Source organism: Neofelis nebulosa, chromosome 9 (genome assembly GCF_028018385.1).
Source record: "Neofelis nebulosa isolate mNeoNeb1 chromosome 9, mNeoNeb1.pri, whole genome shotgun sequence".
NCBI classification, from domain to species: domain Eukaryota; kingdom Metazoa; phylum Chordata; class Mammalia; order Carnivora; family Felidae; genus Neofelis; species Neofelis nebulosa.
In genome coordinates, this window is record NC_080790.1 from 4,799,228 (window position 1) to 4,816,749 (window position 17,522).

General features: G+C 43.9%; 1 protein-coding gene across 8 annotated transcripts in view; it reads left to right on the plus strand.

Annotated features, from left to right (window-relative positions):
* RNF144A (ring finger protein 144A) overlaps window positions 1–17,522 on the plus strand; it is a 163,848-nt gene that overhangs the window by 19,414 nt on the left and 126,912 nt on the right. For 3 of the 8 annotated variants that reach the window (XM_058682458.1, XM_058682454.1, XM_058682456.1), the window contains exon 2: window positions 7,868–8,063. The exons of 3 other annotated variants lie outside the window; for them this stretch is intronic. Coding sequence is in view for 1 of the 5 variants with exons in the window: in XM_058682452.1 (XP_058538435.1) it covers window positions 12,229–12,235 (7 nt within the window). In the remaining 4 variants the exon portion in view is untranslated. Of the gene's footprint in view, window positions 1–7,867; window positions 8,064–8,550; window positions 10,036–12,016; window positions 12,236–17,522 lie in introns of those variants that run through there. 2 more of the 8 variants (XM_058682462.1, XM_058682452.1) reach the window with 2 other exon arrangements.

A 17,522-nucleotide genomic window follows, 5' to 3' on the forward strand; every position in this document is an offset into this window, starting at 1 on the left:
ACTACATAGTCAAAGGAATTATTTTCTAAGTTCTTTAAAGTTGGTGTATGCTTTATGTCATCGTTCCATTTTTTTTTTCCCTGCAGTAACACCTGTACTATAACAAGCTTCTTATTTTGTTCCTAATTCAGTATCCAGTCGGGTAAATCAGTCAGCCCTTTGTGCAAGCAGGTTTAAAGCTGAGAATCAAATTCCTTTTTATGAGTCATTTCTCAGAATCAGGAATGATGGTGGAATTAGCCAAATGCCTTCTATGACAACAGGAGAATTAAAAAAAACAACAACGCATTTAATTAATTGATAGTCAGTGAGCCAATGAATTTGTTCCATAGCTAATTTCACAAATGTCTCCATTACTGGAGAATGTATTTTATTTTCCCCCAGAGGAGACATTGGTGGAGTAAGTCAGTGCAGGACAGCTCTAAAGGGATGCCTGTGGGGCTCTCTGTCCCCCAGCGTGCATGACCATTAGTGACAATGCTCATAGACAGAGATCGCTTTCTTGAAGCTGGACAAGACCTCTATTCATAATAAAGTCAAACAGATGGCACATGCGAAAGCCTCCACTCATTGTGGCTGCACAGGCCGAAACGCATAGATCTGTGTTGATTTGGGGAACAGTAACTTCCACGTTAGGCAGCAGCTAAAAGAAATTCTCAGCTTGGGAATGGAAAGATTGGGGAGAAGCAGAGGGATTGCCTTTGGGTTCCTTTTGTGTCTGTGTGTGGACGGAGTTGTAGGTAAGTGAGCACGAGCCTGTTAACACCGAGTCTGAAAGTGCATTCGCCACGAAGAGGGGGACAGAGGAGACAGAGACAGCAAGGAGAAGCCTGAGCTTGTACTGACTATTCTCTGCACAGATGTCAGAGCAAGCCTCACACCAAGAATTTGCTTCAGGGACCTGAGAATGCAAAGCAGTGGGGTCTTTCTGTGGGATTTTAATTCAGACTTGCAATGTGTTGTACTTAACATGGTCTTTGGTGAGGCCAAAGAAAACTAATTATTTTCCTTCAATGTGTGTTATCTCATGGGTAATACATCAAAAATCTTTAGCTCTAAAAACATAAGAGTTATAAAGGCAGAAAGTAAAAAAAAAACCAAAAAAACAAAGAACAAAAAAACGCAACAGTTCAATTAGAAATAAAATGAAGGGGCACCTGGGTGGCTCAGTCGGTTGAGTGTCCGACTTCGGCTCAGGTCATGATCTCACAGCTTGTGAGTTGGAGCCCCGCGTTGGGCTCTGTGCTGACAGCTCGGAGCCTGGAGCCTGCTTCGGATTCTGCGTCTCCCTCTCTCTCTCTGCCCCTAACCCAGTCGCATTCTGTCTCCGTCTCTCTCAATAATAAATAAACATTAAAAAAAATTTAGAAGGAATAAAAATGAAGAGTAAAATTCCTTTTAGTCTAAAGTGATTGTCAGCAAGTTTTTTTTCTTCTTTTACGTTTTTCTAGAACCTTTATGTGTGAGTGTCTTACTTAAATGTATATTCACAGATTGGATTATTGTAAAAATTGTACTGTGTCCTATTATTTGCTGTTATGCCGTAGACATCTTTTTATACCAACCCCTGTAGGTCTGGCTCATTCTTTACTTGTATGGATGACACAATATAATTTATTCAACTTGTCCCTCCTGATGAGTATTTAGGTAGATTTCCAGTATTTGCTTTTGCAAATAATTCTACCAAGAATATGTTTTTACACACATAGGGAATATTTTTGCCAGTCTATCCATAGAATTAATGCTTACGGTGGCATGTGTGGGTCAAAGGTACTCATGTTGTATATTTGGATCTGTTTTTAATTTATTTTACAGATGGCACCCATTATCATACTCCTAAAAAAATAAATGGAAGTTCCTCTCACACCACACTCAACAATATTGAGTTTTTATCCAGCAATGTTGCATTTTTAATCATTGCTGCTCTGATGGCATCTTTTCACCCCATTTCTTTAATTAGGAGTGAGATCCAGCATCTTTTCAAATACTTATTCATGTTGTTTCTCTTTGTCTATTTGTTCACATCCTTTTCCAGCTTTTCTATTGCAGTGTTTTCTATTGTTATTTTTTCTTCTTTTTCTCCTTTGTCAATTAGGGATGTTAATTGTTTATTACATATAACAGGAACGACGCCACGTTTTTCACTTATTTCTTATTTGACTTATGGTATTTTTTTTTACCATATAGAAACCCAATTTTTATAGTTAGATCTTTATGACTTCTTTACTTTTGAGGTTTGCTGGTAAAGTTGTGGTTTTACCTCAAGGCATTGTTAGGAGACACAGCCCATTTTTTTCTCACGTGCAGCCTGTGTCCCAACACTAGTTGTGAAAGACCAGTCTTTCTCTAGTTGTTTGGAGACCACAGAGTATCCACATAGTTACCTGTCTTCTCATCTGTGAATGCAGCCCTTGTGCAGTGACTGTGTTCTTGCCAATGTGCACCTGCTACTGGGTCAGCGAACACATTTATCAGGATGGGGCCGATGCCTCTTTCTTCTTGCTGCTTCTAGACCACTGCCCCTCTTCCTCCCTAAATATCCCCTGCTCCCTTGAAACATGAGCATCAGACTTTCTCATCCCATCCCCATCGCCTCTTGTTTGAGCCTTATGCTGACCCCCCCGGCCCTCCTCCATGCCTACTGAGGATTTTACCAACAAGTCCCATGTCTGCCTTCCTGTTACTGCATTTGCAGTATCTGTCTACACAGAAGATCATTCTAAAAGTAGGATCCTGTTTAAAGTCCATAAAGAAATAAAGAAAAGTAGGTTCCTGTTTCTCCCTAGCCCTCCTTTCCGGTCATCTTGGCTTCTGTCTTACGGCAGCTGCCTGTTGCCGGAGTGGTACCTGGTGGTTCTGACACCGGGGCGCCTAGCGCCCACTCGGATCACCATCGTCCCCCATGGTAGCTATCCTCGTGCACCTGAATACTTCATCCCTGCTGTGACCGGCGGCCCTTCTTCCTTCTTGGCGTTCGCTGCCCCCTTACGTACGACCACACTCCTTTTCCTTCTGGAAAGTGGCCCTTTCTCCTCCTTCCCTGGTTACCTGGCAAAAGCCAGCTTTGGCTAAAACACAGTTGTCTGCTGCTGTGTGCTTGCACTGGGCTGCTGCATGGGGCTGGGCGCAGCGCTCATCCCGGCCCCCTGCCACCCTGTGTCCGACCACTGTGCTCCCTCAGCAGGCTCCAGCCGTCCCGGTGTTTATCTGCTATGTATGTATGTGCATGTAATACCTGACTGTGCATCTGTATGCATGTGTGTGAATATAATACCTGCGTGTGTGTATGTGTATATATATATATGTAATATCTGAGTGTACGTACATATGTGTACGTGTATAATATCTGGATGTACATATACTATCTGAATGTCATTATGTATGATACCTGAGTGTATGTGTGTGTGTGTGTGTGTGTGTGTGTGTATATGATACCTGAGTGTGTATGTGTATATATGTAATATCTGAGTGTATGTACATATGTGTACAAATACAATATGTGAATGTATATATAATATATGAATGTCATTATGATACCTGAGTGTACGTATATAGGTGTGTGTGTGTGTATACATAATACCTGAGTGTGTATATATATGTAATATCTGACTGTATGTATATACGTGTACATACGTAAAATCTGAGTGTATATATGTTTAATATCTGAATGTCATTATGTATATCTGAGTGTATATATGTGTGTATATGTAGAATACCTAAGTGTATATATGCATATGCGTATATATCAAATTTCTAAAGGTTTTGAATGCTTATCCCTAGCCCCGTTTTTTTAGTGATTCTACTGTTCTTTGGTGAATTAATTTAACGAAAAAGAATCTTATATATACGTGCTAACAGGACCCATTTATGTATTGACGGACATACAATTGGTGAAAGAAATAAATGAGTAGAGTAACCTCTTTAATGCATATTTTTGCGCCAGTTTGGCTTTCTCAGGCTATCCCAAACAACCGAATCCTTTGTTCATAATTCGATGTAGCGTCCGTGTTCACATAAAGGAGAGAATTAATGAAATTGAAATTACCACAGGGGCGTACTCTTACAAAAGGAGAAGCCTCATCCCATACTTTTAGTACAGCGTATTTGGTTCAAGCAACAAACACTTCAAATGGCAACCACTAACACAGTTAACTTTTTTTAAGCATTCAAAGGGCAATGGACGGACGTAAAGATTCCCACAACGTCTGAACTCCTTCAGAGCAAAGTCGTATCCCATCCATTTTAATTTTTAAGTTTCGTTTTTCTTTTTCGGAATCTCTACACCTAGGGTGGAGCTCCAATTCCTGACCCTGAGATCAAGAGCCGCACAGTCCTCCGACCGAGCCGGCCAGGCACCCCACATGCCATCCATTTTTGTATCACTCCTACACGGGATCTCAGCAGATGGTAGGAGGGCAGGAAAGGTGGATCCCTGAGTACCATTGGTACCATTGGAAACTACCATTGGTGTTTCGGCTACACTGCAGTATGTGCGTTCCTGGTACCCTGCAGAACTGTGCACTAACAGTAGCAGGGCTTGTGGGGAAGTGTCAGGATAGGGACTGGCCACTCACTCTCCGTGCAGCTTCGTAGGCAGAGCACTGCTGAGAGCTGGATACCCGGGTGATCGAACCCCGGCTGGAGGCTGCCACAAGTCCTACTCAACACGGACAGGAAAGCCACCGCAGGAGATGCTACAGCTCTTTCATTCCTGCCTGTGTTGTGCCGGGGCAGTGCAGGGGCCGGCAGCTCCCTGGCAGCGGGGCTCTGGAAAGGTGGGGTTGGGGGGGGGGGTTTGCAACCTGCGAACAGCCCACAAGCCACGTGGGCTCACGGCGCACCCCCCCCCCCCCCCCCCCGGGTTGAGAGCTCTGCATGCAGCCTCCCTTTATAAATCTTTGTAAAAGGCAGCTAGAAAAATCTCCTTTGCCAGCGCACCAGCTGAGCGGAGAGCTTTTCCTTTCCTGCCGGAGATTATAATTCTACTTCCTGGCTCTTCTAACCTGGGAAAAGTGCAGAAGCAAGTAGTAGAAGACTGTCTTGTGTTGTGTGTTGTTGGAAGCGTCTGAATGTATTGCCAAGTAAAGGTGGACAGTAGACTTGCAAACAATGGGATCACGTTTTCCGGAGTCCGTACCTTGATGCCTCGGGACCAAGGAGGTGTAGCTTTCCGCGGGTCAAGAGGCTTGCTCTGTGCAAGGGCCAGGTGATGCTGGGGGCAGGTCGAACTCTCAGCCTTAACATGGAAGGCCTTGGACTCAGGCGCTCTGACGTGAACATCGCGTTTGGGAAATCTTGTCATGGGAGAGAGCAGCGAGGAAGGAATAGCTGTGGGTTTATCCATCGGGATGTATCTCCTGTCTACTCGGATTTAAACGTTGCCTGCTCTCTGTGCCCCTCTTTGAAGTGACTAGAAAAACGGAATTGATTTTGTGCTTTGCTCCCTGACCGGAGATGCCTAAAAATAAGCCAAGTTCAGATGCTGGTGTTGAGTTCCTGAGCAGACACTGTACTTGAGGAAAGAGAGTTTGGGAAATTCAGGAGTTATCTTGCCTTACTCTTTTTAGGCTTTTTCCAGTTTTTTAAAGTTTGTTTATATAAGTAATCTCTACACCCAATATGGGGCTCGAACTCATGACCCTGAGATCAAGAGTCACATGCTCCACCAACTGAGCCAGCCAGGTGCTCCTGATGTTTTTCTTTTTCTTTCTTTCTTTCTTTCTTTCTTTCTTTCTTTCTTTCTTTCTTTCTTTCTTTCTTTCTTTCTTTCTTTCTTTCCTTTTTAAAGTTTATTTATTTTGAGAGGTGGGGGCAAGGGGCAGGGAGAGGAGAGAGAATCCCAGCAGGCTCCACGCTGCCAGCACAGAGCCCGATGCGGGGCTTGAATTCGAGAACCTTGAGATCATGACCTGAGCCAAAACCAAGAGTCAGACACTTAACCAACTGAGCCACCCAGGTGCGCCTCTTTGTGAATGATAGTTTCGTTGAGGTTAAAATTCATCATTTTAAAGTACAGTTGACCCTTGGATCACATGGGTTTGAACTGCCCAGGTCCACTAATATGTAGATTTCTTTTGCTAAATACAGTCCAGGACAGTCAATGTGTTTTCTCTTCCTTATGATTTTCTTAACAACATTTTCTCTTCTGTACCTCACTTTGTGTAACAATACAGTATATAATACATACAACATACAAAATATGTATTAGTTGAATGTTGGACGTTTTTTTGTGCTTATTGGACATTGAATGGCTTTTTTGGAGAAATGTCTTTTCAAACTTTTTGCCCATTTTTGATTTGGGTTATTTGTCTTTTTACTGTTAAGTTGTATGAGTTCTTTGTATAATCTAGATACTGGGTCCCTGTCAGACATATGTTTTGTATGTATTTTCTCCCCTTCTTTGTTTTGTTGTTTTTTTTTTTTACTTTATTGATGGTGTTTTTTGACACATGAAGTTTTAAAATTTATTGTTTATTTTATTGTTTGCACTTTTGGTGATATATTTAAGAAACTGGTACCTAATCAAAGGTCACAAGGATTTACTCTTATATGATCTTTTTCTAAGAGTTTTGTAATTTCAGCTCTTATGTTGAGGTCTGACCCATTGTGAGTTAATTTTTTATGAAAGTTATAAGGTCTGTGTTGAGATTCATTTTTTGCACGTCAGCACCGTTTGTTGAAAAGACTGTCATTTGCCCTTTAAAACGTCATGGAATTCTTGTCAACAGTCAATTACCCATGAATGTATGGGTTTATTTCTGAACCGGCAGTTTTAATCCAGTGATCTCTATGTTCTTATGCCAATACCACACTATCTTGATTACTGTAGCTTTTTTTTGACATCGGGAAGTGCAACTCCTCCAACTTTGCTTTCCTTTTTCAAGGTTCTTTTGGCTATTTTGAGTCTCTTGGATTTGTATAGGAATTTTAGGATCAGCCTGTCGATTTTGAAAAAAAAAAATGAAAAGAAAACGGGAAACGGATTTGAATAGGGATTACATTTGAATCTGAAGATCAGTTTGGGGAGGATTGCTGTCTTCACTGTTTTCTAGCCTATGTGCACTGATGTCTTTCCACTTATTGAGGTATTTGAAGTCTTACAATGATGTTTTGGTAGGTTTCACTGTACAAGCCTTACATATCTTTTGATAAATTTACTTGTAACTATTTTATTCTTTTTGATGCTCTTCTAAAATGTGTCTCTTCTCTAACGGCGCATTTTTAAAATCCATTCTACCAGTTTCAGCCTTTTGATTCGAGCGTTTAGACCATCTTACATAATTACCAGTAAGGTAGAATTTATGCCTACCATTTTGCTCTCTATTTCCTATGGGTCTTACATCCTTTGTATTCTTTTATTCCCCGAGTGTGCTTTCTTTTATGCTGAATAGTTTCTTGAATACCGTTTTAATTCAGTTGTTTATTTTTTTACCTATTTTAAAATTATTTTCTTTGTGGTTGCCTTAGGGATTACATTCAACATAGTCTTATTTGTAAGCTTTTCAGTGGACCTGAACCTTTGCCTATAGGAATCCGATTAGAAGAAGTCCAATGGCTGTGAACGGAAAAGGAGGGGACAGAAGAGAGAATCGGGGACGATTTGTTATCTGAGAGTTACTTGTGTTGGTGGATTTATCTGTTAACTCCTTGGTGGAATTATTTATACCACAGACCTCTCCAGTGAACCAGGATACTTACCAAATGGTGGATCTGATACAGTTTCTAGTAATCGTATCAATAGCCTTCCCTCCGGGCTTGGGGATTTGAGAGGCTGGTGCTGGGGAGGCTGGAAGTCAGCGTGGTGTCCTTTCTGCCTCCTCCTTGCAGCCTGCTCTCTGAGCTCCTGTGCTGTCCCCACGTTTCCCAGGTGCCGAGCACCCTGCTGAGTGTGGACCGCTCCAGGTCCCCACGTGTGGAGGGACCCCAGGGCCCGAGACCTTCTCCCACGTTTCCGTGAGGGTGGCCGGTCACGAAGGGAGGGGCCAGCTGAGTGCACGTGAGCGTAGCAGGACACCAGGATTTGGCCAGAAGACGTTCCTTTCCTCCCCCAGGACTTCTCGGAGGTAATTTTGAATTTGGAAAAATGAAAACCTTCATTTATGTCTTCTTAGCGGAACCTCAGCCACCAGAAAGACTATAGCCCTGCCTGGGTGGATTTCTCCATACCTCTTAAGCTGCACCATGGAAACAATTGCCTAGTACAATTGTTAATTTTGAGGATGGTTCTCAACATATTATGTTAAGCTATTATAGTAATTAGTACTTTATGAAGATTTACACATGGGCCCTCATTTACTGCTTGTAACAACCCGTGGGGTCCATATTGCTTGTCTCGCTTTGTAGACGAGGAAACCGGTTCAGAAGATGTATCAAAGGTCTCACCGATTGATTAACTCATCGAGAACCAAGGGTTGTGCCTGGTGCTGTTCTCACTCAGGACACACAGTGAACTCAACAGACACAAGCCCCTGCTTTCAGGGAGCTTCTAGTTGAGTGGGGGTGTGAGTGGAGGATGGGGGTGGGGACGGGAACAGATAGACCACAGACAGCCACCAGTGTGAAGAAGGAAATTGTATGTTTCATTACAAGGCGCGAATGTTGTGGAGAGAAGAAAAAGTAGACCAAGTTTTGGAGGGTGGAGGAGGTTGCAGTTTGAAAGGGGGTTGGTCAGGAAGGGCTTATTAGAAAGTTGACATCTGAACGCGGATTTAAGGAGTTGTGCTAACTAACCACTTAGTGTCTGGGACAAGAGCATTGCAGTTAGAAGAACAAGTGGGTGCAGAGACCCACTGGCGTGCTGGAGAGTCACCAAGGAGGCAGGGTGGCTGGAGGAAAACCAGCAGTCACAAGTGAGTTTGGGGGGTGGTCGGGAGGTTGAACAGGAAGCTGACCATGTCTAGCATCGCAGGCTGTCGGGGAATTCTAGGTTTTATGATGGGAAATCAGTGCAGGGTGTTAAGCAGGGGACGGACAGGATCTGCATTGCATTTTCATAGGTTCATTCTGGCCTCTGTGTCCATATGGGAGGTAGGGGTGGAAGATGTGGGTAGACCAGGTGACCATTGAGAGGCCAATAGAGAAATCCATTAGAGTCGTTCAGATGAGATAATGGTGGCTTGCTCTATGGTAGCAGTAGAAGGAGCGAAAAGTGGTCACGTTCTGGATACAGTTTGAAGACAGGGTCCTTAAGATGTCCTGGCGGAATGGGTGTGGGGTGTGAGAGGAAGGGGCAAGTCTGTAAGTGTGTTGAGGGTTTTAGCTGGTCACTAGACGGACCTGTCACCCATGGAAACGGGGACGTCCGCAGGTAGAGGAAGTTGGGTCACGAAAAGAGTAGAAGTTCAGTTCTGAGCATGTGGAGAGGTTGTAAGACAGATGCTGAGTGGACAGGTCCGTACAGATCCGATGGTGGAGGCCGGTGATCCGGCTCGGGTGTAGTGGGAGTCTTGGACCTGTGGTTGGTTGGTGTTTAGGGGAGTAAGATCGGATGAGATCCCAGCGAGAGGAGAGTTTTGAGGACTGGGCCCTGGGACATTCCAGCTGTCGGAGGAGCAGGCGGAGAGGAAGAGACGGCAAAGGAGACCAAGGGGGGACAACCAGAGACCAGGGGGAGACCAAGAGCGTGGCATCCTGGAAGCCCCATGGAATCATCTCAGAAGCGGGGGGTTCTGAGCTGATGGCGCAGGTGAGGGGAGGGCTGAGAAGTCTCTGGGGTCGGCACCGTGCTGGTCACTCACTGGTGGCTCTGGGAGCAACACGGAGGTCTGGTGGCTGTGGGCCCAAAAGCGCCATTGGAGTGGTTGCGGAGAGAAGGCCCGAGGGGAGGACCGGGAGACAGATGCTGACAGCTGTTCTGGGCCGCTAGCTCGGCTGCAGAGGGAGTGGAATTGGGGGTGGTGTCCGGCGGGGTAAATAAGGCCAAGAGAGTCAACTTTCAGTTGGAAGCGTTGGCTCTTGTGCCGTGGGCGGCGGTTCAGTAGAGACTGAAAAACTGGGAGTGCTGGAAGGACCTTGCTGACCTCATTTCTTGAGCAGGTGGGAGGCGCATCTTGCACTACAGGCTTGCTGGAGGAGGAGTGCAGACAGTTAGGGGTGGGGGAGGGGCCGAGGACAAGTTTGGGGTGGGGGGTGGGGCTGACGACACACGTGCGGGTGCCCGGGAGGTGGCCCGGCGGTTTTCTTCTGGTTGCTTCGATCGTGTTCGTGAAATGGGAAACCCGGTGGCCAGCCGAGAGAGTGCCCCGGGCGGAGGGGGGATTGCGAGTTTGGGGAGACGGGGCGAGGAGTGAAAAGCCGCCTAGAAAGAGTGGTCACGAGGAAGCGGGCACCTGACTCGAGACCCTCCTCCTCCCCCATCAGTGTGCTTGTGTGTTTCTTTAGCCAGCTGGCTGGGGCATGGAAGGCGCCCCGGGGGCCAGGAGCTGAATTCTGGTTTGGCCCAGCCGAGGGGGCAAAGTGAGAGGGGTGGCCTGAGTTGTGACAGTGTGTGCGGGAGGGGGAGGGAGGGGGCCGGGGCCAGACGCTGGGCAGGGGAGGCCTAGAGGAGGGCCAGCACTGTCCCCTTCCGGAGCGGGTGGGAGTGGTTGAGAGACACAGGTGGTGGGGTGGGGCTGGGCAGGGCACTGGGGACCATGGGGCCCCTGCAGGTACCTAAAGTCCCTCGTTCCTCCCTCCGCCCCGGCTCCTGGTTACCCACCCTGGCCTCTCACTGTCTGACCAGAGAGCCTGCCTGAGGCATCCTGCTGAACCCCAAACCACAAACCAGTGCTGCCTACACCGCCCCGGGGCGGTCTGGGGAATGTGTTGCCAGGAGCACAGGGCTCTGCTGGGCTGGAGGGGGGTCTGGGGCCCTCCTCACCGCGGCAAGGAGGAAATGCAGACGTTGAGATTTGCCATCGTTCGTCTCCTTCACATGCCTTGGAGGCTGTGTGCTTGCTGGCCTTTTCTTTTTTTTAACCTCAACTTTAACCTTCTGGGGTTCTTACATCTTTCCTGGCCCAGAGGTCTGGAGAGTGTCAGGTGTAAGGGAGACAGGAGGGCTCCCCCGAGAAAATGCACTGTAAGGCCTGGAGGCGCGGGGCCTTTTTCCCTGCCCACACCCACCTCCCAGGACGTTCCAGCAAATTCCAGGAGCTGTGAACCGGCTTCATAGTCACAAAAGATTTCATGTGGAAGAGGCCAAAATACCAGAAAATGACATTCCAGCACGAGCAAAAGATCTTTTTAAATGTTTAGGATTTATAAAGAGAAACAGTCTTCATGGACCATAAACCACCCCCCGTTCACACTTCTGTGACTGCAGACGCTAAATCTGAAAGCTAATTCTGTTTTGGTGTTTGGTTTTTTTTCTTCAAGTGGAGAATGTCATTGGCGAGAAAAGATGTCTCGGGCTGAGAAAAACTCCGACTCGGCCTTGGCCGAGCGTTGGCTGCAGCCGTGAGGCTCGGCTCAGTCACCTCTGCTCTTGGCTAGTGAAGCTTTAAGGCAAAGGTCGTTTAAAACGCTAACTAGAATCGAAAATATCAATACCCTGCTTTGCTTCGCTTGGGTTTCAGAGTGGCTGAGGTGGTTAGGCGAGCGATATTTTTAGAAAGGGAAACAGTTAAAGATGCTGCTCTGAGATGCTGTGGCTGAAGGCTGTTAGAATAAATCATCACAACCACATTTTCCACGTTCATCGTAGTGGCAGTTGCTTTGTGTTTATTTTTCTTCCTTTTTTTGTTGGTTTGAGAGCTTTGGGTCACTTCTCGTGTGTGCTCGCTGCCTTGTGGGCCTCTGCAGGGCCTTGGGCGCGGCCTCTGTAAGCACCGTGAGCTTGCCCGTGCCGGGTTCTGGTGGCAGTGGGCTCTAGGGGTCGGAAGAGAGAGAACGTGGCCCTGGGACAGAAGGTTTCTCTGGACGGGTCATCGGCAGACATCCTGTGAGCATCCCTTCCGAGCAGGGCCAGGTGAGGGGGCCGGGAGGGGAGGAAGGGGGGAGATTCTGCTTGTGTGTTTTTCTGTGACTAATGTCAACAGTGTCCTGAGCTCAGGACAGAGCAAAGCCCAGGCGAAGAGGAGGGGTTGCCGAGGACAGGAAGGTCCCCTGGCCGCTGAGACTCCATGAGCTGTCCTGCCACAGGAGACGACAGGAGCAGAGATGAGAGGAAGAGGTGCCAGGAGCCACGTGTGCTGGGCCCTGAATATTTGGAGGTAGAATCTATCCTGTGGTTGATGGAGAACCATAAAAATGAAAGGTAGTGGTAAGATTTATTTATGTATTTATTTTAAAGTTTATTTATTTTTGAGAGTGGGGGAGGGGCAGAGAGAGAGAGAGAGAGAGAGAGACAGAGAGACAGAGAGAATGCCAAGCAGATTCCGTGTGTCTGTGCAGAGCCCGACCAGGGGCTTGATCTCATGAACTGTGAGATCATGGAGATCATGACCTGAGCTGAAATCAAGAGTCAGACACTTCACTGACCGAGCCACCCAGGCGCCCTGGTAGTGATGGGATTTAAAAAAAAAAAAATGCTTCGGACAGATTCACTGGAGGCTGTTGTGCTTCCAATATGAAGGCAAGATTGGAAGCAGCCAAGAGTCAAAAAGAAACATTTGATCATGTGACCTAACAAAATTAAGGGACTTCCCCCACCCTCCACCCCCCACCCCCCACCCCCGGTTTTAAAAATACAGTACTTTTTTTGGTCATTCCTAAAAGACTAACAACAGAGCTCACAGACTCCTGCATACACAGTTACCAAAGAAACATCATGCCTTCTGCTGTCCTTAGGGTTGCGTAAATAACTTAACGATCTTAGCTACATTTAACACTGCTTGATTAAATATCAATGAGGAAACCATTAGTATCGGGTCATTATAATTTATTACAAAAGGGATAACATAATTCAGTTGCCTTAATCTCATTTTCATTCTGACTGTACTGATTTTAATAATTGATTTTATGAGTGTGTCCCATAATTTATTTCTAGTGTTGTATAAAGTGTCTGTCTATCGACACATTCACTTGAATTGAATAATAAGGTGAAACGTTTTCTGATAGGAAGGAAGTCTGATGGGCTGATTGGTTTGGCAGTGAAAATGGTCTTTGTCTCTTCAGTTATTGGAACACACTAAATACACACTAAATAATGTGGACAAACATACAATGAAGCCCTGTTATAATAAAACAGTGCACTAACATATTTTGTATGAAAGGTACATTAAAATTTATATTCAAAAAAAAATTTTTTTTTAATGTTTATTTATTTCGGAGACAGAGAGAGACAGAGCATGAGTGGGGGAGGAGTAGAGAGAGAGACACAGAATCTGAAGTAGGCTCCAGGCTCTGAGTTGTCAGCACAGAGCCCGATGCCGGGCTCGAACTCACGGCCTGAGATCGTGACCTGAGCCGAAGTCGGATGCTCAACCGGCTGAGCCACCCAGGCACCCCATAAAATTTATATTTTTTCAATTCTTCCTGAATGTGTTGGTTTAAACGAGGTGCCTCTAAGAGAAAGTAATGAGTACAATTAAGATATTTCTGTAGCTTTAGTGTACTGTTTTGACGTACTTCCCAGAAATTGGACCTTGAATGATAGATGTCTTGATAGTTCATTCTTGTGCAGAGCAGGTGTTTTTTTGTTTTTTTGTTTTTTGTTTTTTTTTGAGGAAATCCACCGATTAAATTGTTGGTGGATCACTAACACTAGTTTTTATTTTATGATTATGTGATTTTTGGCATACATGTGGAAGAAGTACAAAAAAGCGAGTTCCATTTTTAGACATACCATCTGTTCTCGGATATGTCCGTATATGCAAAATTGATCTTGAACTGGTGCTTTGTGGGTGTCCGAAGATTTCCCGAGTCCCGTTGGTCACTGCACCCAGCCATGAGAGGGGCCATCTGTATTGAAATCTGATGAATTATTTGCACAGGTTAGGACCGTCACTGTTAAGACCGTGAATGGACAAGGTTGGTGAACGACAGGAGGGGTACCAGTGGGCTTTGGGCATCTGTCCCTGGAAGTGAGGCCATGCAAGGTGACCACGCAGTACTGTGTGATTTTGTTCTGGATCCTCCTTGTCCATTTTGAGTTCCACGTTGGCGTAAGCTGGAGTGAACACCAAAGAACGTAACCTTATCACCCTGCCCCAGCAAGAAAATCAAATGCAATATGAGGTTTTGAAAAATCGGAAGAAAGAGCATTCTGTGATTTCTCCACTGTATGCGTAAGAGAGCGAATGTGAGGATTAAGAAGAAACAGGATGTTTTGTGTATAAATTGCTTCAAGATGGGGAAAAATCATATTTCATAATCTTTGAAGGGGGTGCTAGCCTGGAGAAAGCATTTCACAATACTTTTTTTTTTTTTAAAGGAATCAAAAAGTTTCCAGTAAAATAGAGAATAAATCAAAAGTGCATGGTCTGAGGAAGATTCTTGCTCTGTTATAAGACAGGACACAAGGATGTGCTCTATACCAAGGATCACAGAATCATGGATGTTAAGAGCTGGCATTGGAGTTGAATCTTCTGTAGCCTAGAGCTGGGTCTCTGGCCGTGGACATGGAGGTGAGGGGAGGGTGTAGATGTTATTCGGATTTCCATTCAGAGACCTGGCCACCGGCTCTGCTAAACCATCCATGTTCTATTTAAATCGATTGATAGTGAGCCAACAATGGGTTTTCTGAATCCATTGAGGATCTTATCTCTGATTTTGAGTTTTTTATTTTTTAATGTTTATTTATGTGCTTATTTATTTTGAGAGGGAGAGCGAGAGCGAGAGCATGAGCAGGGGAGGGGGCAGAGAGAGAGAGAGAGAGAGAGAGACTCACAGAATCCAAAGCAGACTCCAGGCTCTGAGCTGTCAGCACAGAATCCGACACGGGTCTCGAACCCACAAACTGCGAGATCATGACCTGAGCTGAAGTCAGACGCTCAACCGACCGAGCCACCCAGGTGCCCGAGTTTGGGCCTTTAATACAGTGTTGTGTTGAAGTAATGGAAGATGTCCTTTCCCTGTTCCTGATTTTTATAAGGAATATTCTAATTTAATTAAGAATGATATTGCTGTCGCTTTTTCTTTTTCATGTTCCTTATTAGGTTAAGGAAGTTCCCTTATGTTTCTGTTTTGTAGAGTTGTGTTTTATGTTTTTAATCATAAACGCATGTTGAGTTTTATCAAAGGCTGTTCTGCATCTATTAAGATGGCCATATGGCTTCCACTGTTTTCCTCCTACTATGTTATGTTACATGAATTATTCCAACGGCAAACTCTTTTGTACTCCTACGATAAATCTAGCTTGTTCAGCTTTATGGTTTTTCTCCCCTAAATACAATTCTGATACACATCTGGATTCTGTTTGGTCTTAACTTTGTTTAAATTTTTTTTTCTTTACTCATAAATGAGTTTGCCTATATTTTTCCTTACTTTAACTGCTTATGTCTGATTTAGAAAGAGGTTTTTTTTTTTTTTCCTTTTGTCCCTATTCCTTGCAGGATTTTGTATGTGATTTGAGTTTTCTGCTCTTGAAATTTTGGTAGTACTCAGCTGCAGACAAGAACCTAGTCCTTTTCTTGTTGGAGGATTTCTATCGCTTCAGTTTTTTTTAAGGCTTATAAAATTATTTGAACTCCTTCTTTTTGAGCCAATTTTCTTAAATTATATTTTTCTAGGAGTACAGTAAAACCTTGGATTGAGAGTAACTTGTTCTGCGATTTTTCTGCAAGACAAGCAATACTTTTAATAACTTTTAATTTGATAAATAAACCAACGAGGTCTTACAATACGAGTAGTACATGATGCCGAACACCATGCGATCACAACTGAGCCAACGGTTCTCACAGTTAATTCCCTTTGATATGCGAGTGCTGTGGATTACAAGCATGTTTCCAGAACGAATTATGCTCGCAAACCAAGGTTTTAGTGTGTATTTACATCCCCTATATTTCAAGTTAAAATTAGCATAACACTATTCATTTAATTTTAAGTCTCTGCTGGCTGTGTTTCATCACAAATATAGTTTGTTGGGGCCATGTCGTTTTTTTTCCTTGACCGACTTGCCAAAGAGTGTATGTTTTATTACTATTTTCAAAGAAAAATACTGTTGACTTTGTTGCCTCTCTTTATTTTAACTTTACTTTGTGTTTTATTTATTTTTGTTTTTATCTGTAACTGGTCTTTCTTTCTAGTCTGTGTTTATTCTGTAGTTCTTACCTAACTTCTTAAACTACAGACAGTTCTATAATTTTTAGACTGTTTTTCTTTCTTTTTTTAAATTTTTTTTTATTTTAGAGAGAGCACATGAGCAGAGGAGAGGGGGAGAGAGTGAGAGAGAGAGATAGAGAGATGGAGAGAGGGAGAGGGAGAGGGAGAGGGAGAGGGAGAGACAGAGAGAGAATATCTTAAGCATGCTCCATGCTGAAGGTCGAAACTTACATGGTGCCTCTTGGTCCCACGACCCTAGGATCATGACCCGAGTGGAAATCAAGAGTCAGATGCTCAACTGACTGAACTATCCAGATGCCCCTAGACTTCTTTTTTAATAGAAGCATTTAAGATGATGAATTTCCCTCTCAATACTGCTTTAATGGTGTCTCCTAGGTTTTCTTAAAAAAATATTCTTATTGTTGTTTAGTCCTACATTTTTTTAAAGTTCTGTACTTTCTTCTAAACCCATGAGTTACTGATAAGTCTTTTACAGTTTTCAGACGTGGGGACTCTTTTCCTTATCGATGTCTGTCTTGACTGCCTTAATGTCAGAATACCTGGTCCGTGTGATACCATTATTTGAAATTTGCGGAGTCATTTTTTATGACTGTGTGTGATGTCAGGTTTTGTAAATGTTCTATGTAGTTTTGAGAAGTTTGTGAATTCTCAGTTTGTTGGTGATGAGATTGACGTTTATTCAATTTAGGTTAATAGTGCTTTTTATACCTTCCATGGTCTTACTAATTTTGTATGTTTATTATATTAAGTAATATGTAACGAATTTCCCCTCTGATGGTATTTTTGCCATTTTTTCAGTAACCATGTCAATTTTATTTTTCATATTTTGAAGCTGTTTGGTGTATACAAATTTAGAATCACTGTAGCCTCATAATGAATTGGACCTTCTACTGTTACATAGTTACCTTCTTTTTTCTAGTTCTGCTTTTTGCTTTAAATTCTTATTTTTCCAATAGTTTTCTTTTCGTTAGCATTTTCCTGGATCACCTTCCTCTGTGATTTGATTTACAGTCTTTCCAGTTCCATGAGGTTTCATGTGTGTCTCTCCCATTTTATGATGCGGTTTTATCATTTTTCTTCCTTTTGGCTGTCCAGTGTAATCCATTTATTTCGTAGGATCTTTAATATCTTTGGCTTATTTTCTCCCAAAGTATTTTTATACTATTTCCTTTCTTTCTTTTTTTAAGGGCATGTTTCTTTGTGTTCTTACTGCATTTTTTCCCTTTTATGATTTGGCAGTTACACATTCTATTTTCCCTTCTCTTAGTGGATACGACTGAAATTTTACCACATGTTATACATACAGCTTAAGGCAAATC